The sequence below is a fragment of the Danio rerio genome, chromosome 11 (assembly GCF_049306965.1).
Source record: "Danio rerio strain Tuebingen ecotype United States chromosome 11, GRCz12tu, whole genome shotgun sequence".
NCBI classification, from domain to species: Eukaryota; Metazoa; Chordata; class Actinopteri; order Cypriniformes; family Danionidae; genus Danio; species Danio rerio.
Genome location: NC_133186.1, coordinates 15,112,795 through 15,140,404, shown reverse-complemented (window position 1 = coordinate 15,140,404; position 27,610 = coordinate 15,112,795). Strand labels below are relative to the sequence as shown.

The 27,610-nt window shown below is 35.7% G+C and overlaps 1 protein-coding gene across 2 annotated transcripts in view; it reads right to left on the bottom strand.

Moving 5' to 3' along the window:
* Window positions 1-275: 275 nt before the first annotated feature.
* efna2b (ephrin-A2b) overlaps window positions 276-27,610 on the bottom strand; it is a 210,332-nt gene continuing 182,997 nt past the window's right edge. For both annotated transcript variants that reach the window (XM_073916575.1, XM_068224303.2), the window contains 3 exons: window positions 17,608-17,900; window positions 5,341-5,406; window positions 276-1,337 (listed from right to left, as the gene is read on the bottom strand). In XM_073916575.1, the coding sequence (XP_073772676.1) occupies window positions 1,219-1,337; window positions 5,341-5,406; window positions 17,608-17,806 (384 nt within the window). In that variant the 5' untranslated portion in view covers window positions 17,807-17,900 and the 3' untranslated portion in view covers window positions 276-1,218. The remainder of the gene's footprint in view (window positions 1,338-5,340; window positions 5,407-17,607; window positions 17,901-27,610) is intronic.

Below are 27,610 nucleotides of genomic sequence, written 5' to 3'. Positions count from 1 at the left end.
TTACTGTAACAGCGTAGGGCCCTTCAAGTAACAGAGGGAATCCTATAAATACTGTGACTGAATGTTATTTTTAGTTATACCCAAATTAAATTATATTTCACAATAAACTACCAAACAGGCATCTATCAGACTCCTGAAAAAGTAGCCATCAGAAGAGTGATGTTAGCGGGCAATGAGAGGCTGACACATTTTGTCAAACAAAAGAGAGATCATACAAAATGCAGTTTGTGAACCCTGTGTCTCTGTGTGTCAATAAATTAATCTTTAGTTTTTTTGCGCTTTAATTGTTATAGTCACAAATACTAAACAAACATTGCTTTTTTTTTTTTTTTTGCAGTTTGAAACATACAAACTTGTTCCAGATTCAGCACCACTGAAAAACTTACTTTGATTTTTACTGCAGTAATTAGTTTAATTAACACCGCTTTATTATCTTTTATTCTTTGTTTTCAGTTGTATTATTTTTTATATGATGGAATTATAATTATAATAACTTACTCATGAATTAAATGAATCTAAAAGCTTTAAATGTTCTATGACTGAAAGCAAATAATTCTCCACTCCCCCTTTAAAAATGAGTAGTGTCTTTGGCAGATTCACAGACTGAACTGTATGCTTTTTCGATTGCGCAATGGAACACGATTACAATCACTTTGTAAGGAACTGTAACTGCTTTCAACATCTGTTCATATGTAAACATGGTTATGCACAAAAGTACAAAAAAAAAAAACATACAAACGTTAGAAGAGACACTCATATACTTTTTTTGTACCATTTCACAAAAGTGAAAACTGAACTCATATGACAGTAAAGTCTCTGGAAGTTGCTTAAGGTAGACAAACAGTATTATTAACATGGTAGTCATTTACATCTGTCTCCTAACACATGAATGATGGTGGAATAGAGGTGGACAATAGAACACGTTAAAAAATGCTGCCCGCTTCATGTACCTTGTGTCATTTAAGAAAGATTGCTATGTAAGAATGCCCGTATTTGGACATTTAGATGGGATATAATGGCTTTAAAATTAGGGCTAGTTAACAGATGTCCTGCAGGGTTGCAATCTGGGTAAAAATCCACATAGATATGCAAGGATCTGGTGAGAAGTTGGCTGTCTGTTGGCTGGACTCCATAACTCATAGTGCAGGACATATCATAGTGTTGTATGATGTATGGGGCAGGCTGGTTGGGCACAGTCAGGTTGAGAGGATTATAATGCTATGAGGAACACAGATGTAAAAGCAGTGGAAGCATGAGCCACAGACTGGGCATTAATATCCAACCACCACTGGAGTCATCTGTCAGAAACGGCTCTGGAGACTCGTATAAAGAGTCATCTAAAAGAAACAGAAAGATAGATTAAGGCACATTAATAATCAAATCCAATGTTGTTTTATTGTTGCCTTTTCCTGTCTTTTTCACCTTACTTGCAAATATCATAAAACAATCTAATCACATAATTTTTAGGAATTTTCATTGGTGACAGGAAATGACTGTAGGAAATATTCATTGCAGGCATAGTTTCCACTTTAGGTGGTGGAATCTGTTAAATCCTCATTTAGGGCATTTTTACACCCATATTCATTCATTCATTCATTTTCTTGTCGGCTTAGTCCCTTTATTAATACGGGGTCGCCACAGCAGAATGAACTGCCAACTTATCCAGCACGTTTTTACGCAGCGGATGTCCTTCCAGCCGCAACCCATCTCTTAGAAACATCCACACTGTAAAAAATTGCTGTTAAAAAACGGTCAGATTCTACGGTAAAATAATGTTTTTTCACTAAAACAGTAATATTCTGTTAAAAACAATGCTTTCTGGGTAACATTTTTGTTTTCGAGAAAGTAACCAACTGCAGAAAACTGTGAGCTAACAGAGTTCAGATTCGATGTTTTGAAGTCTGTGTTTGAAATCACGCTTTGTGTCCTTGTTCACTATTTCATACACTAGTTAACTAATATAGTTCACCTGACAGTTTTAATGAACACTAATGAGTGAATTCAGACACTGATGAACACCTGCACCTGTTAATAATCACAATTACTGAAGAAAATAAACAAGAAACACAAACAGTGACTTGAGTTACAACATTAAATAAAATCAAATAAAATAAAACAGCTTCAGTCTCAGCAGAGGATCATTAAACAACTCCACAAACAACAGCAGACACACTTATTACTGCTTGATTTGACGTCCATACAATTCACATTGAGATCCAACAGAAATTAAGGTGTTTTTTGTGTCACCGTAATGGAGTGAGGGGCTGGTTTAGTTGGGCTCTTCACCCTTGAACTCATTTAAGAAGACTTTGCAACTGCTGTAATACAGCATTTACAAAACGTTTGTACCATAGCACTAAAGTTGGGAAGTCAATAAATAGAGAAATCTCTTTATCTGAAATTATTTCTGATAAATGTTTTGGTATAAATCTGGATGAAGGGCCTCATGCAATAGATTTTATGCTTAGTTGCAGGTATTTAATTAATGAGAAGTGGAAACAGAAAACATACCTCCATAATTACTTAACAGTTAAGAAATAATATACAAAAACAGTTCAGCTATGACATATACACACTCAGACCTCATGAATCTGACCTTGTATCTCAACAATGGTAACATCTCAAATGTTTCATGCTGCAATGCATGCTGGGAGTGGCACTGTACAAATATCCCAGCATGCATTGCGGTATAAATAAATGTTGTATAACGGTTTTCTTTATTTGTGTTTGATTCTGCTTTTGTTTATGTTTCGACTTTCAGTTGCCTGTTTTGTGAGTTAAACTGTTAATTTTGTTAAATTTTGTTAAATTTGTTGTCACCATTATTGAGGTTCATGTGCTGATTATTGATGTCTCTTTGAGTGTGATTTATACCATAGAGCAGTGTTATTGTCCAAGATATTCTTAAAAACTTCCAGAAATCATTGCCATATATATATATATATATACACATATAATGTAAAACAATAGATTTAACATTGAACAGGAGCAGTAAATTTTATTATACTAAATGAGAACAAACTCTGCCATTTAATAGCAACTTGAACATCACCAGATCTTATTTTTTCAGATTTAGGTTTTTGGCTGGCTTGCCACATCAAAAGAGCTTTTTAAACAAAGTTCTTAACAATTGCAGCAGCCAAGATATATAAATGTTAAAAATGGCAGGGCTAAGAGCCCAACTAAAGCAAACTCTGTTCTCCATGATGGTGACGTAAAACGTTAACCTTTCTCTCAAGAAGAACTTTAGTAGATGTTATACAAAAATACATGTATTAAGTAATAAGTGTAGCTGGTGATGATGTTTGTAGAGTTGTTTAATCATCCGCTGATCATTTAAATGATTTAATCATTTGTTGTTCTTCAGGTTATTTCATTATAAAGCTGTGACTAAAGTTTTGTATGTTCTGTTCTTGTTTTTTCCCTTCAGTATTTCTTCATTTGTTCATTGTTAATCCTCAATTATCATTTAATTAGTCAGTTAATTAATGAATTTACTTCAGCTTTGCTACATGTTTCTTGAACACTCAGTAGTGTGGACACTTCAATTAAAACTGAAGTATATGCTCTGGGGTTTAAAGGGTTAAAGGTGTGAGAGGTAAAAACACAGTGTAAAAATGTATTTTAACAGTAAAATACTGTTAATTTACACAACGGAAATAGACTGTTAAAAAACAGTATATTGCTGGCAACCACAGCTGCCAGTAGATTACTGTTAAATCAAGGAAAAAACAGTATTTTACTGTAAAACCTGAAGCTAATTTCTTCTGTCTGTCACCGTTGTGGAGGAGAGTAGAGCCAGTGAATGAGTTAAAGATGAACAATGAACTGCTGATGTTATTCTGCATGTTTCTCTATTTAAAGATAGCGGCTGTTTAGTTGCTGATGCAGTCAGAATCTCTCTGGTGATTCCAGATTTACATGTATGTGTGCTGTTGTGAAAAATAAGACATTAGAGTTAAACCGAACTTTTCTAATTAACTAAAATAAGTTATCATTATAAGTATGCTTCTAAGCATATATAGCACATTACTTCATAAACTCATTCAGCAGTTGACCAAGTTGAGGCAGTTGCTTTCAGTGAGCAAAATGAGTTCACTTGAGTATTGTGTAAATCAATGTAGTCCATGTATTTTTACAGCAACATACTGTAAAATAACAGTACATTGCTGGCAACTGCAGCTGCCAGTATTTTACTGTTATTTAACGGGACAATTTTTAACAGTGCACACACACACTCATACACTGGACAATTTAGCCTACCCAATTCACCTGAACCGCATATCTTTGGACTGTGGGAGAAACCGGAGCACCCGGGGGAAACCCACGCAAATGCAGTGAAAACATGCAAACTCCACACAGAAACGCCGACTGAGCCGAGGCTTGGACCAGCGACCTTCTTGCTGTGAGGCAACAGCACTACGTACTGCGCCACTGCTTTGCCCTTTACACCCATATATTGTATATATTGCACATTCAAATTGAGTCAGCTCACTTTCATGAAGCAATATTTCTAAACAGATGGAAATGTTTTTCTCATCTCATTGCTCAGATTTCCCTCTTTTATGTTTAAGAATTCTGCTCATTTGGTCACCCATCAGAATGGATAGACAGCAGTTCTATGTGCTTATTGTTGCTCTCCTTGTAGCTAACATTTTAGTATTTTTAACATGAGGAAGAGTCAAAGCTTTTTCATGATGCTACTCCAAAAAAACAAAAATAAAATAAAATTAAATTAAAAATCCACTATTGAGCCAAATGATTCTCTACACTCAAATCCGGGGAACGTTACGAAGCTCTTTAGAATTTATTACAAATGTGTTAGCAATTGCCTTGCTTTTGCAAGTGTAATGCAGGGACTATTTGCTTTTTACTTTGTTGAATAACGAAAAAAAAAAAAAAAAAAAAAACTAAACTGTGCCTTTACTTTGCCAGCTATGGAAAAACTGGCAGTAAGGCAACAAACTGGTGACATTGCACATTTGCAGTCTAGCAGCACAGCTCAGTACAATTGTCTAAAGTTCCAGGCCAAGAATGGTATGTAAGCATGCCACATAGTACCAGGATTGTGGAAATACAATTGAAACCACACGTGACTGTTACACCATAGTGGAAAAGTGTCTTTAGTCACCAGTAAAGGTCCAGAGTTATGGATCCTGTACATAAATTACACAAACTTAAAATTACACACTTATAATCTAATGAGAATTAGTTGGTAATTCAACAAACAGACCATCAAAATTATGTGACTGATTTCTGACAGGGGATTGATTTGAAAGTATCACCATGAATAACATCAACAAAACCCTAAATACATGGCAGAAACTCAGACATACTCACTTGTAGGCTTGACATACACCTTTAATTTCAAACATGGCTTTCCACCAAGGTTGGGGTGTGGAGAGGCTGTGAAGAGAGAGAGGAATATAAATAATTAAAGTATTTTATTAAGTATAAATAATAAAGTAATTTTCTCACTGACTTAAAAAGAAAATCACATGACTTGATTTACATAGAAAAACTTAAAAGTACATCTATACAATTTGACTGCTGATTCAATAACGCAGAGTGGACAATTCACTCAAATCACTGTAGTTAACCAATACAATGCAATGCTGCCCACTTTTTCATCTGCACTGATTGTGGGTTAGGGTTTTTACATTAGGTTAAATTTACTAATCAACACACATTGCCAGGTAGAAAAATAAATAAGAACAAGAAAGGCTAATTAAAGGCTAATTATTCGTGCTGACACCATGATAGCAGGGAGCCACAGTAGATCAGGAAACTTGTTTGGAGAGCAGTGAATTATATTCTCTGTCTAAGAACCAGAACGGGTGAGGTTATTTATTTACTTATTTTGCAGTCTTACTTTAATGAACAGAATAATATTATACTATAAAATAGAATAAAACAGAATTAAGGAGGCTATAATACAATACAATACAATACAATACAATACAATACAATACAGCCTAATAAAGTTCAATACTATTATAAAATTATAATACTGCAAAGGCAGTGTACTGTTTTGTTATACTGTTATGTTATATTATGTCCATCATCCCATTTTTAAAGTCATGTTTTTAATTAAACTAAATATGGAAGATATGAACTCTAAGTCTGTAAAATAAACTATTAAAAGCATTTGATATTCAGTAGTTTAACGATTGTAAGTTCTGTATTGTTATCATTCAGGCTGCATTTCATGTTTAAAAAAAACAAACCGTCTGCTTGCCATTGCCACTGCAATAAGCTCCAGTGGACAGCCAATCACTTTCACTCCAAAATGGCAGACGTGCAAAGCTGTTTACTTGGTGCTACTGTTGCAATGGACTGTTCTATTCAGTTTCACTTATTGTTAGTGTAGGTTATTTGATAATATAGGTTCTTAGTTTATATTGAAAAACAATAAAAATGCAGTGCATAGGAAACAATTAAAATTCTACCCCTTAGCCCTTCTCCTTATGCCTACTGAACAAAGATTTTCCAGGACCACACTCGAAACCAAGGGATAAGAAAATTTCCTAGAATACACCAGCCACAGCTGCACCCAGAAGTAAGGAGATCCACAAATTAGTATTTTTTTTTTTCATTTTTGGTAAATTTTGAAGGGGTAGGGATACTAAAATAGAATTGGGATTGGGTCTAATATTCTGATTTGAACACAATTAAGACAATACCCTGATTTAGAGATTTTTGTGACATTATTTCAATTAGAGTCATTCATTCATTCATTCATTCATTTTCTTGTCGGCTTAGTTCCTTTATTAATCCGGGGTCGCCACAGTGGAATGAACTGCCAACTTATCCAGCAAGTTTTTATGCAGCAGATGCCCTTCCAGCTGCAACCAATCTCAGGGAAACATCCACACACACATTCACACACACACTACGGAGTATTTAGCCTACCCAATTCACCTGTACCACGTGTCTTTGGACTGTGGGGGATGTAAAATAGGAACATCTGATAGGAAAATTCAAGGTAAATAACTTGATTACTGAGGTCCATAAATGTAATAACTCATTCACTTTTCTTTGTCTTCATTCCTGATAATCAGGGGTCGCCAAAAAAGAATGAACTGCCAATTACTCTTGCATGTATTATGTGGTGGATGCCCTTCCAGCCGTGACACTCTTAATCACACACTCATACACTATGGCCACTTTCCAACTCACCTATTCTGCATGTTTGTGGTTTGTGAGAAACACAGAAATGGCAATTACCAGGAAGCAAACCAGTGACCTTCTTGCTGTGAGGTGATAGTGCTAACCACTGATCCACACTGTTAAAAATGGTCCCATTAAAAAAACAGTAATTTACTGGCAGCACAGTTGCCAGCATGTTACTGTTAAATTAAAAGCATCTCGCTGTTGCTCTTTAAATTAACAGTAAAATGCTGGCAGCTGCAGTTGCCAGCAATGTACTGTTATTTTACAGTATGTTGCTGTAAAAATACATTGACTACATTGATATTCACAATACTCAAGTGAACTCATTTTGTTCACTAAAAGCAACTGCCTCAAATTGGCCAACTGCTGTATGGGTTTATGAAGTAATATGCTATATATGCTTAGAAACATACTTATAATGATAACTTATTTTAGTTAATTAGAAAAGTTCAGTTTAAACCAAATGTAGCACATCAAAAACCAAAAAAAATCTAGTGATGCTCGTATTGTTTTAATGATGCATTGATATAATTCATTGATCCTATCTAATGTTTAATTTATTAATAAACATAAAAAATATGCCTGTATGTAACATTGAGTTCTGGAAGATTTTAAGAATATCTTGGATAAAAACAATTTGCTCTATAGTGTTCCCTGCACTCAAAGAGACATCAAGAGTCAGTGTATGAACTTGAACAACGGTGACAATTAACAAAATTAACAGTTTAACTCACAAACAGGCTTCTGAAAGTCTAAACATGAACAACAGCAGAATCAAACGCAAATAAAGAAAACTGTAAGACATTTACACTACATAATTTATTCATGCCCCAATGCATGCTGGAATTTATGTACTGTGCCACACCCAGCATGCATTGCAGCATAATACATTTTAAATGTTACCAGTCTTGTGGTACAAGGTCTGATTCATGAGTGGGTCAAGACTGGACTGTTTTTGTATGTTATTTCTTAACTCTGTAAAGGAATTAAGTATCGTTCCTGTTTCCACTTCTCATTAACAAATTAATGTCTGTATTAAGCATGTAAACTATTGCATGAGGCCTGTCATCCAGACTTTTTTCAAAGCATTCATCAGAACAAATTTCAAACCAATAAATTTATAAATTTACTGACTTTCCAGCTTTATTGCTATAATAAAGGTGTTATAAAAACTTTGTATTATAGCAGCTGGAGTGTCTTAATTAATGAGTTCAAGGGTGAAGAGCCCAACCAAATCAACCCATCATCTCCATTATGGCAAACTATATTAGTTAACTAGTCTATTGAATAGTGAACGAGGGCACAAAGTGTGATTTTAAACACAGACCTGAACGATCAAATATGAACTGTTAACATCACAGTTTTCCTGCTGTTGGTTACTTTCTCAAAAACAAAAATGTTATCCAGAATGCACTGTTTTTAACAGAAAATTACTGTTTTAGTGAAAAAAAACAGTGCACCATGCAACCACCAACTGTACATAGTAGCCATAAACAAACTACTGTAATTTGGGTGTGTAAGAGTCTATATTATATGCATTATTTATATGGCAAAACATGTCCATCACCAAAGAAGGTCCATACAGATTCCAAAGGCAGATAAGATCAAGGCCTAGTGTGGGCTTTGGGGGTTTTACGAGGTGGTCATATGTTGGTTGGTCAGTTTGAATGTCTGAGTATTTGGGCTTTGGTCACATGGTCAAGAAAGTGGCAAAATAGTTGGTAAAGATTGCTCTGTCTATTTTCCTACTCTGCACTTTCCTGCTCTGCTCCTCTCATGCTCTGGAGTATGAAATTACTTACTTACTCTCTTTGTCTCTCCCTCCCCCTGTCACTCTCTTTCAGGTATACTTTATATTTTTACACTATATTTTTACATTTAAACTGGACACAATTATTGTCATATGTTTTGATCATTTCATATTTTATCAATTTATACAGTTATTTTGTAACTAGTTCAGTTGTAACCATAGATAATTATTGTCAATAAATCATCTAATTTTCAAGTATTTATGAATAGCTTTTGATTTAACATCAACATTTAATTGCTTAATTTTTAAAAGTCTAGTATTGTATACTCCCCGCTCGTCTTCACATGTATAAACATAGAAAGACATGGCTTACTACTTTAATAATGTTGTATTAATTAAAAACTTTACACAATGAGAAAGAAAATTATCAGGTCACTGTGCATTCTATATATTTTATCATGAAGAATGTAATCTGCATGTATGCAAAGCGAAAAAAAATAAATAAAAAAAGAAAGAAAATGAACATCTTACACAACTAAATGACAGTGCACAACAAATTCAAAAACACAGGACAAATAATACACACTAACTGTACTAGAAGGCCAGGTGTATTTGCACTGTATAATGCCAAGCTATTGTAAAATATAATTTAGAATTTAAATGGTCTTTAAATGGCTTTGTCATAAGTCATTATAATGGTGTATACATGTAGACTTGTAGTTCAATCAACATTTCATTGCTTCCCTCTAGTGACGTCTACAAATCATGACAGTTTTAAAAATCAAAACTGTTTTTGTACTGATGTAAATTGTAAATACTTGATTGAATTAAGAAAAAGAAGTAGAGGGAGCGACAGCAGCAGCCATAGCAGCTCACTTTCTTCATGGATCAGACCCGTTTGTAGCAGGGAATAAGAACAGGAAGGAAGTAGTAATTCAGATTTAGAAAGAGAAATTATAGATGATGTGCAATAATTTTCTGGTGAACAAGATCAAGGAGGTACTGCAGGAGAGTTGCAAGAAGGAGATGCAAGAGAAGAAAGCCAGTAAATAACTGCTAGTATAGATCAGGAAAATGTGGAGACTGGAGCCATTAAAGGAGAGTTTCAGCCGGAAGAATCAGGAGAAAGCCAGCTTAAAAGTGCTAGTATAGATCAGGAAAATGTAGAAATTGGAGCCACTGCAGGAGAGTTACCACCTAAAGAATTAAGTGAAGAAAGCCAGTTTGGAAGACAAAATCCAAGCGTCAAGTTGCCATTCTGTGACACCAAACAAATTCACTGCTCAAAGTATCATGGGTGAAACTGCTTGTCATCAAGTGCAATTTATGAAAAACAAAACAGCAGGGTTTTTTTTTTTTTTATTATTCAAGGTCAGTAGTGTTAAGCACACTGCCCACAAGGCTATATATAAAAAAAAAAAAAAAAAGATAATAAAAATAAAAAATTCTAAAATTCCTAAATTAATAAAAAGTTGATTGTGCCACAAGTCAGAATTACTTAGAGGTTTGTTTCCCAAAAGCATCTTAAACCCAATTAGTTAATAAAAATATTGTATGACTTATCAGTAACAGTAAAGTTACTGTTTGTTCTCCAAAAGCCTCACAACTAAAGTAGCACTTGAAAATCGACATCAACCTATGTGTGCTCTGAAGTAATTGCTTAAGCCCTATAAGCATTGTACACTCTCAGAAATAAAGGTACGTGAGCTGTCACTGGGGTGGTACCTTTTCAAAGGGTACAAATGTGTACCTTAAAGGTTCATATTAATACATCAAGGTAGTAGAACCAAAAAAGTACAAAAGTGTTCCTCTTAAAATATTTAGGTACCAAAATATGCTTTTGAGGTACCAATATGGACCTTTTAAGTACAAATGTGTACCTTTTCAAAAAGAACCACCCCAGTGACAGCTTGCGTACCAGCTCGAGTGTAGAAAGACAGGGTTATGAGGCCACCTGCAGGACGATTGACAGATTACAGCTTGAACTTAATTCAAGTGCAGTGTGATTATAGTAATAACTCTTGATTGTAGTCTATTATACACTTTATTTATTACGTTTATTAATTAAAATATGAAAAAGGAAGAAAGAAAACAAAAAAAATACACATGTACTAAAAACATTAAAATAAGTAATGTAGGACATACGTTGCAGTGTGGTATGCTACAAATTGAAATAAAAATCATGTTTTGGACATTTCTAATGTATAATCTTATGCTTTTAACCAGATTTTTCTTTTTCACTCCCCCATCCATTTGACAGGGTATCATCCAACATTTACTTATAACACATGAACTGTTTTGAATTGTACATATTTTAGTAGCACTATCATATTTTACAGTACAATAAGAATTAAGATTAATAAATAAAAACCCTCAAACACTCTGAACTTGGAATGGATTGGATAAAATGTGATATAATAAGCCAAAGGGGGAAAATTGGACATTCATAAACTTCTTACTCATATCTCACCTAATTCTTTTGTTTCCATTGTCCATCAAAAGCCTTCTCTGGAGCCATTTATAACCCCAAATCAGAAAAAGTCGGGACAGCAGGGAAAACGCAAATAAATAAAGTACAAATTTCTAAATTTACTTTGAATTGTATTTCATTGCAGACAATACAACAAACATTACTTAATGTGTTCATCATGAATTTTATTTATTTATTATTTTTTTAAATATATTTTTTTAAATAAACACATTCTTTTATTGCATTTTGGTTCTGGCAACAGATTTCAAAACAAGGTGGGACAGAAGCAGTTTATAACAGCTGCAATGTTTGATGTGCATTGAATGTAAATGTACTTCCATAGTTGTTTTAACTTTTGCATGTGAGCACACGTGCAAAAGCTCTGTTATCATCTGGCAAGGTCTGAGTAGAAGTGTGTGATGGTCGCTCTACCACTAAATCATTTTGTGATAGTGTCTTTTTCTTTTCCTTTTGGACACTCATCACTATTGACTGGCATTTGTGTAGTTGACAGCACTTAGGAGAAATGCATAAAGGCTAAAAGGAAGAGCGAAATATATATATATTTATATATATATATTTTTCTTCCTAAAAGTCAACACTGACATAAAAGGTAAACACTGACACATCTGGCACCCACCACAAGGTGGGCTAGTATTCAGGTAAACTGTTTAAATGATGTGATTTGAAATAGGTGATGTAATTACGATTTGGAATAAAAGAAGTATCCAAGAATGGTCTAGTCCTTTAGGAGCCAATGTGGGCTAAGGATTGCCAGTTTGCAAACAACTATGTGAGAAAATTATTGAAATGTTGAAAAACAATGTTCCTCAAAGAAAGATGGTAAGACATTTGGATATTTAACCTTCAACAAATAACAGAATTTCAGTGCGCAAAGGACAAGGACGCAAGTTGAACTATCGTGATCTCCGATCCCTCAGGTGACACTGAATCAAGAATATGCCCAAATATGATTAAATATACACTGCACAATATGCTGCCTTCTTTTCCAGAGATACCCATGCATATTTCAACAAGAGAATGCAAAACCACATTCTGCACACATAACAAAGTCCTAGCTGCAGAGGAAGAGGATACAGGTACTTGACTGGCCAACCTTCAGTCCCAACCTGTCCCCAATATAGAATGTGCGGCAAATTTTTGTTTGCAGGAAGAATGGGAAAAAATTACACCTGAAACTTGACGTTTTCAGTACCTAAACGTGTTTCAAATGTTGTGAAAAGGAATGGCAACATTACAAAGTGAAAAATGCTTTACTGTTCCAACTTATTTTAAAATGTGTTGCAAGAACCAAATCTGGAATACTCCTGGAGAGCCACAGCACTGCAGAGTTTAGCACCAATCACCTTCTTAAGTCTCTAGTCTCTAGTAGTCTTAAGCACTTTGCTTGTTTGGATCAGCTGTGTTTGATTAAAGTTGGAGCAAAACTGTGCAGACCCTCCAGAAATTGAGTTTAAAATCTACCATTAAAAATACTTTTCAGCCTTTTTGTAAAATTCGCAAATGACTTTGAAATGTAATGTCATTTTTTTTTTGCTGCTGCTGCAGGAGATCATGATAATATATATACAGTTGAAGTCAGAATTATTAGCCCCCTTAGATTTTTTTTCTTCTTTTTTAAATAATTTCCAAATGGTGTTCAACAGAGCAAGGACATTTTTACAGTATGTCTGATAATATTTTTTCTTCTGGAGAAAGTCTTATTTGTTTTATTTTGGCTAGAATAAAAGCAGTTTTGAATTTTTTATGAACCATTTTAGGGACAAAATTATTAGCCTCTTTAAGCTATATTTTTTCTTCATAGTCTACAAAACAAACCACTGTTATACAATAACTTGCCTAATTCCCCTAACCTGCCTAGATAACTTAATTAACCTAGTTAAGCATTTAAATGTCACTTTAAGCTGTATAGAAGTGTCTTAAAAATATCATTTAAAATATTATTTACAGTCATCACGGCAAAGATAAAATAAATCAGTTGTTAGAAATGAGTTATTAAAATTATTATGTTTAGAAATGTTGAAAAAATCTTCTCTCCCTTAAACAGAAATTAGGGAAAAAATAAACAAGCGGTCTAATAATTTAACGGGGCTAATAATTCTGACTTCAACTGTATATATATATCAACTGTATATATATATATATATATATATATATATATATATATATATATATATATATATATATATATATATATATATATATATATATATTACTTTTAGCCTTTAAAAATGAACCAAAAAAAAAAAAAACATGAAAAAAGTGTTTGTGTGTGTGTGTGAGTCTGCGCATGTGTGCATGCGTATGTGTCTGTGTATGTGTGTGCGTTTGTCTTGGTGAATGTCTTGCTTGTCATTCACTCAGTCACCCTCTCCAGTAGGTCGAGGAGGGGTTGACCAAAGTGATGGACATCCTTTATTTATTTTATTTATTTTTTGGGATAACCAAACTAAGCTTTGGTCACCCCTCAGTAACCCTGTGGCAGACCCCTTTGTCTTTTAACCCAAGGGGCTATGACAGCAACAATACTGATAGTAGGCAAACACTTTTCTAGAGGAATGTGGTGAATAGCCAGACTAAGTACTTCTCAGCCCAGGCCGCTGTCTAGAACAAAAGGTGCATAATAGTGGGTCCCACACCAAGCGACAGGGCGGACTGCATTAAAAACAGCTCGGGACCAAGATTTGAGTGCGAACTTTGATCCCATAATTCTTCTTTTCTTTTTTTACTTTGAAAAATCATATAACTTTTAGCCCTTGCAACTTGTGTCACAATATGCCATCATTGAAGGAAGGTCTGGAATGCCCTGCTGGTTGGGCAACATTTCAATGGCACCTACTACCTCAATTTCACTTCAATTATTTATGAAGCAATAGCCACTTGAGACTACCTACAGGATACTTTATGAATGTTTCATGCATAAAGTCAATGACAACTTTTTATTCATTTATTTTCTTTTCTGCTTAGTTCATTTATTAATCCGGGGTTGTCACAGCAGAATGAACCACCAACTTATCCAGCACGTTTTTCTGCAGCGGATGTCCTTTCCCATCTCTGGGAAACATTTATACACACTCATTCATACTCATACACTACAGAAAATTTAGCCTATTCAATTCACCTGTACCGCATGTCTTTGGACTGTAGGGAAAACTGGAGCCCCTGAAGGAAACCCATGCAAACGCAGGGAGAACATGCAAATCCACACAGAAATGCCAACTGACCCAGCCGAGGTTCAAACCATCGACTTTCTTGCTGTGAGGCGACAGCACTACCTACTGCGCCACTGCGCCACCTTTACAAATTTTGTTTGTTTGTATTTTATAAGGTAGAGCTTACTATGCTATTTATACATTCTCCCCTTTACAGTACTCCAACTGGGTATATCTTTAGCCTTGGCCCAACAGAGTGTGTAGGGATAGTGCAAGATTTGGATCTTTCTTAGTTTCTTTTTCTACACAAATACATCACTCAAAGTGTATGAAATTGCCACAAAATGCAGTGCTAGTTCACCAAAATAGTTAAAATTCACCAAAATGTACATTTTTACTTTAAGACAACAGTATGTTGTACTTGTTGTGTGTATTAAAAATGAGCGTTATCACTTTTATTCTGTTTTTTTTTTTTTGAGGCACAACGTATTACTATTGTCTACTCAGTCTTTTTGACCATAAAACATTTAGCTACAAACAAAAGATGTTATGAACAATTAGAAATAAATATTTAATTAATAATATTAAGACAAATGTGCTGGGGGCTTGGGCAAAAAAGAGAATAAACTGCCTCATTAATGCATCCTGCATGCTGCCCTGAACTTTTTACTTTTACCTGTAAGTAGATGTTCATATTATATTATAGTCCCTTGTTTGTCTAACAAATTCAAAGAAATGCATACCTCCCAGCTAGTAAAAGTCATGTGGCTCAAATTCGGCCCACACCAGACACTTACATCCAACCCACATACCGCATGGAATGATGGCACTTTGGCGGTCCGCTCCTGTTTGCCAGAACTGACACTATTCTGAGCCAAAATTTGCTTTTATTCTGGCCTACACCTTATACCTTACACCATGCATTGCAGTATAAATACATTCTATAGCTTATCGATGCTCCAGTTTTCATTATTTAATTTTGATTCTACTTTTTATGTTGACGTTGTTGATTTTGTCACTTCTAGTATCCTTTATGTGATGTGAGTTTTGTTCATTTTGTTAATAGTCATCGCGGTTAAGGTTTATACGCTGATAATTAATCTCTCTGTGAACAGAAGTTGAACCATTTTTTTTTTAAAGCTTATAAACCCTCATAATTCTGTGGCATGTGCAAGCATGTTCTTACGTTACTTTTAATAATAGATTAAACATTAGTTAACATCAGTGAATCATATTGTTTCATCACAGGTTGTGCTTCACTTAATTTTCTTGTGTTTTTTTTCCCACCTGGCTTGTTTGCTGTAATGAATAAACTTTTTAAGCAAAGTTTTTTTTTTCACAAAAGAAAGCTTACTTTGCCGAATATTTACCAAAAGTGGCCCACATGCATTTTAAGATAACTGGGCCACATTTTCCATATCTTCTCTGGGCCACTATCGGCTACCAGCTGCATTAGCCAGAGTTTACTGTGCCGGATATTTGCCAAAAGTGGCCCACAAATGTCTTAAGATAACTGGACCACATTTGCACTTACATGTGTGAGCCACTTTTGGTTTAGACCCAGATTACCCTTAAATGACTATGCCACATTTTGGCAACTGGCCCACATTTGTCCTTCATCATTTGGGCCAAATTCATTATTATCCACACACATGGGTCACATTAGGCTCACATTCAGATTACATTTTCCCATAAGTGCCAAATCTTTGCCTTAAATGGCCCATATGTGAAGTTGAATCGTTGGTCCCCCTTTGCCATTGTATATGTGAGCCACTTCAGGCTCACATTCATTTTGTCTGGACCTAAGGAATACCACCAGTGCTGCATAGCTGCCTAAAGTGGCCCACATTCATTTGTTATCTGGGCTGGGTCACCCCATAGAAACTGTGTCTGTTCACTGTAAATAAATTATTAACAGATAGTGATTTTAATACACTCTGTCTTACTGAAAACTGGCTTAAACCTAATGACTATATTAGTTTAAATGAAGCCACTGGTTCAGGATATGTTTATACAAATGAATCCCATGAGAATGGTAATGGAGTTGCATAGTAAAAATGTTATTCAGTCTTTATTGTTAATCAGAGAAACTGATATGCTTAATTCTTTTGAAGAGCTTAATGTTTTGCTTTCAGGTACTCAGAAAAAAACTTTACTGAAAAATCAGTGTTTGATTTTAACATCCACATGAATGAAACTAATGGTAGGTTATGACTAGTGTACCTAGTGTGCCACACTTAATTTTATTGTGTTTTTTTTACTTGGTTAAGAATTCAGCGCTCCTAATTGGTTTGCAAACACAGATACAGGGACACTGTTCGTACTCTTTTATTGTATGTATTAACATGCCACTAAAGCAGGTTGTAAAATAATGAAAACTGTTAGATGAACTTTACTTCTGAATAATGAGGAGACCCAAAATTCTTCCATCATCATACATCATTAAATATTGTTTCACAAACAAAGTAACCAAAAAATAACTTACATTTTGAGGAATAAAAAATATTCCTGTGATGTAATATAAGATAAATATGAATAATTTATCTGTTTAAGCTGGGACACTCTGCTACAACATATTAGACATATGACAGTTACTAGCCATTTACAAACAACATCATGCTGTATACACAACAATGAACATACCAAATTGATTTTATGTAAAAATGTATGGTGTGAAAACTGTAATGTTAGGTTACAATTACACTTTGCTTTTGGATTCATAAACTATATGGTTATTGCAATATTAAAGACTAATTGTATTGTCTCTTTCAGCCATTTGTGTCTAGAAACCAGATGATGTGTTTTAGCAGACCAGACCATATGGTGCATGTTTTTGATAAGATGTTTTTAATTAAGACAATTAAGTCTCCACATTCTTACCATGTCAACACCCCAATTTCTCGTAACTCAATAACTTAAGAAAATGACTGAACACTAAAGTAATACTAACAGCTGGTCAAATGAAAGCAGACAAATTATTTTAAGCTTTTAAGCTTTTTTAAGCTGCAATATTAGGAGTTAGAAAGGAGGAGGCTACTTACAGATGTAGTAGTATTCATGGCCTGGACGGAACTCAAAGCCCAAAGAGAAGGGTGTGAACAGCTGGAACTTCTCTGAGAACTTGAGGGGCCCATTTGGACTTATTGGGCGGTTGCATTCCCAGCGTTTAAATCCTTTCATGTGGTGGTTGCAGGTGGTATAGCCATCATAGTTGACCATGAAAAGGATGTAGCGTTCCATGCGCTCTTGAGGAAGATGTTCCTCATAGTGTGGACAGTATATATCCAGATAGTCATTAATGGCCACCTCCACAGTGTATTCACCATTCAAGAATCTAAGGGAATAAACAAAAATTTAAAACTTACAAAGCTGCAAAGTGTGTACCTTCTGTCACTCATGGTGGGTGTATATAACAGCATGGGATTGGTCAAGAGGATCTTAATGCAGAAATGACTGAAATGACCATGTTAAGTGGATGAACAGAGATAGACAGGAGTTGAAATAGAGAAAGCCACATCATTAAGGATTTTTCACAACAAAGGTGTTGGCTGGCTAGTGCAATTTAGATTACCTGAGTAATCTTAATTGCCAGGTAACAGAGTACCTGCATGAAGACTCAACTTAACATGCAAAAACTGTAGAACTTTGACTTCATGTGCAGATAAACATTTGGATACTTGGAGTTTATCTAAAAATATCAATTTTGTAAATGGCTTGTAACCTTTATCTTAGATTCAAGATATATGGTTTTCTAGATTCAGTAGAATATAGCAAGCCCTACATTTCCTTCTAGTATCTACTGTAGCTTTTACAAATCGAAGTGGTTTTCCTCCTTGCAGATTTCTATTTTTTTGTGTGTATTCACTTCTGTTATATACAGGGTGAAGATAACATGATTAAGATCTAACAGCTCCAAGATATACTAATGGTTTGTCTTCAGTGTAATTGGTACACCTGCTCCATTCCCTTTTTCTCCTCAGCATCAAAGCAGCCTCTTCAATACAGTACATACAGTAAAACAGCAAACTCCAATCAAATGTTCCAATCACCCCAAAACATGGGTTTGTTGCGTGGTTGAAAATCATGGTTATGCCAGATCGGGTATGTTTACATATGATTAATGGTGAATTTGTGATTTTATTAAATTTCCTGTAGGCTGATATTTATGTGGATGGTATTTAAATGTAATTTTAAATATAAAATATATTGACTAATTTAGGCGGTTCATTCCGCTGTGGCGACCCCGGATTAATAAAGGCACTAAGCCGACAAGAAAATGAATGAATGAATTGACTAATTCAGAAATAAAACAACAAAATGTTTATAAAATTAGTTATAAAATGAATTACAAAAATGTTTATAGGCAAAAATATTCATTCATTCATTTTTTTTCCTTTGTTAATCTGTGGTCGCCACATCGAAATGGACCGCCAACTTATCCAGCATATGTTTTACGCAACAGATACCCTTCCAGCTGCAACTATCACTGGGAAACATCCATACACACTCATTCAAACATATACACTACGGACAATTTAGCCTACAAATCTACCTATACCTCGTATCTTTGGAAATGGGGGAACCGGAACACCCCGGAACACCCGGAGGAAACCCATGCAAACACGTGGAGAACATGCAAACTCCACACAGAAACGCCAACTGACCCAGCCGAGGCTCAAATTAGCAACCTTCTTGCTGTGAGGCGAACGTGCTACCCACTGTGCCACCATGTCGCCGGCATACTTTACAGTACAAGTTAAAACCACAATTTATTTTTTCAATACATCTGCTAAACTGCAAGTTCTAGGCAAGCTTTTAATTTAACAATTTCCGTCACTTACTGTAATCTACTTCAAATCATTGGTACATGTGAAAATGTTGACATTGATTTTATTGTACTTACAAAATTACCTACTCCTTTCACTATATTTATCACTCCATCACTATCTATTAATCTTTTTTCCATTGGGTTCACTATGTTTTGACAGAGTTCGTAAATGTAGAAAAAAAGAATCCTGCATTTCGAAATGCAATGTTGGTATTTATTTAACAATATGTGGTTTTGGTGAAAAAATGTATTGTTTAGCTAATTGTGTTGTTGTGTTGCTCCATTAAGAATTTTGAAAAAGCACTTTAAGTATTGCTGAACGCTTGTTAGCAATTGAAAACAACGTAAATGGAATGAAATTCACTCTGTGTAAACATTTCATCCTCTAGGAGGCTGCTGGGGTCTGTGCTGTGCTTTCCTCCACAGCGTGATAACATGCTGCTTTTTTATCATGGGGTGAGTAAACACCTGTCTTAAAAAAATGAACCACTGCAAACAAACAAACAAGAGCGCATTAGTACCTTGTGCAAATGGAGCACACTCATTCGAGCTGACACATTTACACATGCAGGTGAAACCAAATACACTTGCCTATGTAACCCTGCTGGTCCTACACCACCCAACCCGCTCCGAGCTGGGATCAAATCTGCTTGGGAGTTGGTTGCTCTAACAAGGAGGTTAAAGACTGTGGCCATTTAGAGGTCAAAGGAGTGAGGTTTACCTGCACAGAATGTCACTAGCTGGCCTCCGTTACACCTATGCAGGAAAACCTGTAAATATCTCTCGCCTCAGATATACATACATTGTGATACCCTTCCAAATGTCATTCATCCATTTTTCCTTTCAGCTTAGCCCCGTTTCTCCCAAATGTCACCAAAACATAAGAAAAACATACAAAGGAACGGTGAGTTTGTCAGAGGGCATCAAACATAAAGGATTATGGCAATGCCATTACTGTTAAGCTAAGCATACTGTATCAGCTGCCCCACTATTCCTGACCTGCCCTTTATGTCTTTTATTTAACACCATTAGCAAAGTGCATTGTAATAATGTTATAAGCCGAGCTCAGACCACTAAGGTAGGATTGGGTGATAGACTCTTATCCAATTGGTCCCTCTTATCTTGCTCTGGTACTTTTAAAAGAGCTTGATGTATTCTTTTCATTCTCACCATGAGTACCACCAATTCCTCAACATCATCCCACTTACTCAAACATTTTGCTTGCAGACCTTAACCTTTAAAACAGGGTTGCTCAAACTTTTGCTTATGAAGGGCGAAAAAACAAACTTGATTAAGGGTGGTGGGCCAAAGGTATATACCATTAAAGCTGCAATGGTAATTTCCTGTTGTATTAAGTGAAGTTTATTCATAAACTAATTTCGAGAGGATCACGTGCTTATGATTTATCACGGCCGATCTCGCATTTGCTAATCACTGTCTTCCAATCATATGAGCCCTAAGCTACTATAAATAGCCCCAGTTTTCAGTTCACTTTATCTTCGTTTGGAAGAAACCCCCTCCCCCTTATTCTCCTCCTTTACCTCTGATTGGGCCGCACGGCGGCCCAGTGGTTAGCACTGTGAGCCCCACAGCAAGAACACTGCCAGCCCTGGTTCCACAGAACCGGTGGGGGTTTTGTGAGGAGTTTGTATGTTCTCCCCGTGTCCACGTGGGTTTTCCCCGAGTTCTCCGGTTTCCTCCCATCATCCAAAGACATTCAACATACATAACAATCAAGCTTTTGTCTAACCCCTTGTGTTCCCTTAGCTATCGCAGCAGGGGAGTCCTGAGATCTACCGAGCTCAGGCTCCCCTCTTGCTCTGCCAACGGAAGGAAGCCCCGGGCTCGAGGAGCCCTTGAGCTCGGGGCTCTCTCCCGGGACAGCATGCCAAACAAGCTTTTATAAGTCATCAGCTAAGTGTGAACTCTTGAATATTTCAAAATACTTAGAGAAAATACTTTAACCATTTAACCAACTAATCATTTTGCTTTGAAATTTTCTTAAAGAAAGTTTTTAAAAAATAACCTTAACATAAAGTGCTGACCCAAAGATGAACCTGTGCTTGACCACTTTTGTTCCGATAAAGCATAAGTAATGCACTTTTACCTTTTGGTTACTCTAATTAAAGAGAATAAAAATTAAACTGCAGAAAACATTAAATACAATTTGTTATATTTATGTTTTTGTGTGTGTGTGTGTATGTGTGTGTTAAAGGTTATTTTTGAAAAAGATTTAGCCCAAATTAGAAAATGCAGATAATGTTAAGTATAGCTTGATTTTTTTAAGAATGAAGAAATTTGTTAAAAATGTTTTTCATTGTAAAAAAAAATATATTTTAAAAATTATGAGTTTATTCATTCATTTATTTTCCTTTAGCTTAGTCTCTATTTTAGAGGTCGCCACAGCGGAATGAACCGCCAAGTATTCCAGCATATGCATTTGTTTTAGTCACTTTCAGATGCAACCCAGTACTGGTAAACACCCATACACACTCATTCACACACATGCATACACTACGGCCGATTTAGTTTATTAAATTTACCTATAGTGCAAGTTTTTGGACTGTGGGGGAAACTGGAGCACCCAGAGGAAATCCACGTGAACATGGGGAGAACATGCAAACTCCACACAGAAATGCTAACTGACCCAGCTGAGACTTGAACCAGCCACGTTCTTGCTATGAGGTGACGGTGCTAACCACTGAGCCCCACACAGCACTCACATGTGAGTGCTAACTGCCTCACATGTTTAAATAATAATAAATAAATAAATAAATAACCAATGGACAGACAACAATAAAGCATACAGTAAGACTTGGCACACTGACACCATTTTTTCTCTTACAGTACATCAGCTATGGTTAGGTTATAAATCAGATTAATACGATATACTGTCACTTGCTTCCATTTTACGACTCCAATTAGGACCTGAACATAAAAAATCGAATGAATGTGCAAACAATGAATGTATTCCACATCGGCATGTAGTCACAGCCAGCTGGAAGGTGTTTAGTGAAATCCATCCAAACCTTTAGCCAGCATTCTTTCATTGTAGTTACAGAGGGATCATTTCTAAGAGAACTATTAAACCTTCACAGTAATCAAGGTCTGTGTAATCCCTCCAACACACTTGAACCTGCACCAGGTAAAGTAGGCCACCCCATACTACTTCCACACACACATACAGACAAAACAAAACATCTGAGCATGTTTGTGAGTGTGCACGATGGGTTGGAGATCATGTGGAGGTCCACCAGCTCCGCCCGCAACTTGAGCCTTGTAATGACAAGGGCCAAGACAAAGGAGACAGTGTAGTCACCATCCAGCTCCCAGGCAAAACTCCCAGATGTGAGATAAAAGATACAAGCACAGAGACAAAGTTATCTGTAGCTTGCATCAGCCAGCGGGGAAATAAGAAACCTGAGTCTATTGAAGCAACTGGATCAGCGTGTCTGAAACAACCACAGGAGCAGGGGATGGTGGCAGTGCGGTGCAGCCCCCTGGGTGGAGAGGGCCAAAATACAAGTAACCCAAGCCACGACTACCACCCATTTCCCAGGAACCCCTTCCTCCACACCCCACCACCATCCAACAGAACTTGCTTAGGTTTCCTTTTCAAACACTCCTCTACAGTGATGAGTTGACAGAATTGCTGGGAGGTATATCTGTTGTCACCATGCTCATTCTCCTATTTTGCCCTTTCATGTATTAGTTATGCATTAGCTGTGTTTTTCTTTGTGAAAGGTGGCAAAGTGGGAATGGATCCCCTACTTCTTTGTTTGCAGTCAGATAAAAGGCCACAATCTTGTCATTAACAGTAACAAATTGAGATCAGAGACCTATCATGTCACAATAAAATGGTGAGCTGGAAAATATTTGAAAATAATATTTAAACTTAGGATATCTAAAAGAATATCTAAAAATTCCAACATATGCTCATTCTGAAAATGTAGCCCTATATACATTTCTGGAATCACAATATATGTAGCCAGAAGTTTGTATGGCTGAATTTTGTTTTTAAAATGAACGCTAGGGGTTGATATGATGCAATTCATTTTTGTGCTTGCAGCTGACCACTTACCTGTAATCAGTTTGTCTAGTTAGCTTGCCATCTACGTCAGCAGACTTGAGACACAGAGAGGAGTTGTTTGCGACAACAGAGTTCAAATAGTTCCCAAAAGCAGGTAAGACAAAAACAAAAGCCAAAAATAAAATAAACAAATAATAGGGTGAGAATGTGTTAAAATCTGAAAATGTGGTAAAAATTAGGGGGCTTTTCTTTTACTGCATTGCTTCTCAAAACACTGTTGGTTGGGTTTTGGGAAGTTGGTGGCCACTGGTAATCCTGTGTTTTTTAAGACACTATCAGTTGGGTATAGGGGAAAGGGTGGGTGGGACAATAATCGGTAGGTCAGTCAGTTAGTCAGTCAGTCTACAACAACCTTTGGTGGATTTATGTTAGAAGAGGAGTCGCGAATGGGACTCTCGAGAGAAATTTGAGATATCAAAAGCTTACACAGTGGCTTCTAGTGGATTTGTGAAAACAAAAACTGTAGCTCCTGGGGAAGTACAGTTGAGGTCAGAATTATTAAACCCCTGAATTATTAGCCCTCTTTTTATTTTCCCCCCAATTTCTGTTTAACTGAGAGAAGATTTTTTTAAACACATTTCTAAACATATTAATAACTTATCTCTAATAACTGATTTATTTTATTTTTTGCCATGATGACAGTAAATAATATTTTACTAGATATTTTTCAAGACACTTCTATACAGCTTAAAGTGACATTTAAATGCTTAACTAGGTTTATAGGTTAACTAGGCAGGTTATGGTAATTAGGCAAGATATTGTATAATGATGGTTTGTTCTGGTTTTGGTTAATGGTTTGAAAACAATTTACCTTAAAGTGGCTAATAATTTGTCCCTAAAATGTTTTTTTTTTATTATTTTTATTTTTTTTAAATATAAAAACTGCTTTTATTCTAGCTGAAATAAAACAAATAAGACTTTCTCCAGATGAAAAAATATTATCAGACATACTGAGAAAATTTCCTTGCTCTGTTAAACATCATTTGGGAAATATAAAAAAAAGCAAAAAAAAAAATAATTAAAAATTAATGTGGGGTTAATAATTCTGACTTAAACTGTTTGTCACAATCTACAGAAATGTATATAGGGCTACGTTTTCAGAATGAGCCTGGGCGCAGTAGGTAGTGCTGTCGCCTCACAGCAAGAAGGTTGCTGGGTCGCTGGTTCTATCCTCGGCTCAGTTGGTGTTTCTGTGTGGAGTGTGTGTGAATGAGTGTTTGTGGATGTTTACCAGAGAAGGGCATCCGCTGCGTAAAAACATGCTGGATAAGTTGGCGGTTCATTCCGCTGTGGTGACCCCAAATTAATAAAGGAACTAAGCCGACAAGAAAATGAATGAATGAATGAATAAATAAAATAAAACACATTAGTAAAAAAACATATAAGTGTAAACGGGGCCTTAATAATATCCTGGAGTGTTTTTTTTAAACACAAATAGTTTTGTTTTAAATGATCACAACTTGTTGTGAAATTAATTGAATGCTTTTATTATAGATCTGTGGATTCTTAAATCTTTTCTCTTAAATTATTATCAGTAATATAAAAAGCAGTACCACAACATTATAAATATAATCTAAATTGACCAATAACATACATTATTGAAAAACTGGGTAATACCATCATTTTTCATCTTTATATTTATTTTATGTTGTGGTATCTCAATTGCTGGGAGCCATGAATGAGTTTTGAATGACTCTCCCAGCATCTACTCCAGCATGAAATGTGTCACCATCAACCACTCATACTATGAATCTTTATGTCTGTGTCTCTTAATTGGTTCTGTATGTTTTCTTTAGAAGTCCTAAATAAAGTATAGTTAAATAAATCATCTACTTTAATCAACATTTCACATCCAATACCAAATCACTAACTTAATTATAAATGAATTCAAAACATAATATTAACTCTGCTTTTTGACTATTTAATCTGATAACATTCTTTCTCATTTCTTCTATCATAACACGTAATTACAACATTCAAAGTAACATGAAACATAAAGCCAAAGAGCCCTAGTAAAGCAATAGCTATTCTCATCAATGGTGACTTCTAACAAGATTTTTTCTAGTGAATCTTGCAAGGGGCTTTTATAGACATCTTACAGAAACAATGTCAAGCAGGTTAGTAATAGGTGAAGCTGTTGATACTGTTTTTGGAGTTGATAAATGATCCTCTGCTAAGTTTTTAAGGCTGTGACTGAGGTCAGCTGTAGTTTCGTGCTTCTCTTCAGTAAAGCTACAGTCACACAGGACTTTTCTCCCCATAGACTTCCATTAATATTCTAATGCGTCAGACCGGATGCTCATGTAACAAGTTTTGCAGTTTGATGCATGGCAAAGTTCAAGCTTGGTGAACTGTGGCCTGCAAATCGCATTATGTAACTGTGTGAGACCAATATTAGATCAAAACATGCCCTCTCGGGACAGAAAGGTAAAATATGGACCAATTGCTTGCATTTTAAAATGTCAAATCATCTTGTTTAATCTCGCCCCTTTTCGCAGCAGTACGACAGAATTTTGCAAACTCAAACTCGACTATGACTGCAGTTTAATTCTGCTTGTTACAGCAGGTGTACATTATGGATGCTCAATCAACACGTACTTAATCACTTAATTAACTCATTAACTCCAACTATGAGTTTACAACTCTTTTCAAATTAGTAGAATTAACTTCCAGTGAATTTTGAGTAAACTAATTTCATTTAATAAATTTGACTGTTGAGTTTTTCAGTGCACATGTACACGTACGTTGAGTTTTCCCCACTTTCGTTATATAAAAAAAAAAACAGAATCTAAATGAAAATGCCAAAATGCACTGTAATGCACGTTAAGCACACCCTGAACAAACAGGTGGTGATAATTATGCTTTTATGCTGGGTTCAATGGGGGTAATTCAAATGGCTAAGTCCCACTTTCCTTTGTCGCAAGTCAATGTAAACATGTGAACAGCGATGTAATATTATCTAGTGATTGACAATCGTGAAATATGCGATTCGCTTACAGAAAACATGCAAAAGTTGCATCCTCCGCGTTTGGTGTGAACCTAGCTATGTTGACCAATCACAGAAGAAAACAGCGCATACACTGACATCATGAAGAAAAAACTGTAGTAGTGTAGTACTGAAGTACTGTTGTAGTGTCCGCACAACCATGCTGTACCTGGAGTTTTGGAAAATCTTTACCCTGGCCAGAGTTTACAGAAAGTTTCATTTTATTCACCCAATATATTCAATTTTTGTGTGGACAAAAAGTGAAACCGTGTAGAAAAAGGGAGACTGAATATTTTTCAAATTTTTTACACATACATTACTTTCATGAGAACAAGCAAATAATGGTGTTTGAGGCACACAGTATGTCATTTCTATGAATTCTTAATATTTAGCTAAGCCTACGTATATCTAGATTTTCGTTCTATGGCACCTATACCTAAAATGACACATTACAGATATGGCTACTAAGAACGCGTAATTTGTCAACCGCAGTCACGCGCAATACTGCGGTTGTAAAAGCTGCCTTTTTTGAGGCAGGTGGTGCAAGGAACAACCACTTTTTCATTGACTTACAGGTAGTTGTCATACAGTAAGTGTTATTAAATATAAAATATTTCCTAAAAATTGCAATAAAAAAATTAAAACAAGACTAAATTTAGATAACACACACAGCTGCCTAAAGAATGCAGTTTTCACATCGTTTACAAAGGAAGCTCACATGCTCAGTATACTGGATCAATTCAGTATGCTCTACGTATTTTGCGTGTTGCATGTCTAGTTGTTTCCCCCTTATTACCCAAGCATTACAGTTTGTGCCCATAAACCTACACGTAGGTTCATTATACTTATGCCATACGTACAGAAAAGTACACCGTTATTTCACTGTACTTACGTGGTACTTTGTGGGTTGTATAAGAAAGCGTTACCCCATGTTACATAACTACCTGCTGGCCATGTATTTCTTGTGTTAGACCATGTTGCGGGTTCACGCACTTTACTGCGGAGGTGTGCGATTTCTCTTCAAAACACTTGTGTGTTACCAGTAGCCATATCTGTACATTACTTTTACATGTATTTTACCTACAATCCAACTTTACACTTTTCAGAATTATTTTAGCCTTGATGTACAGCAGCTGTCAG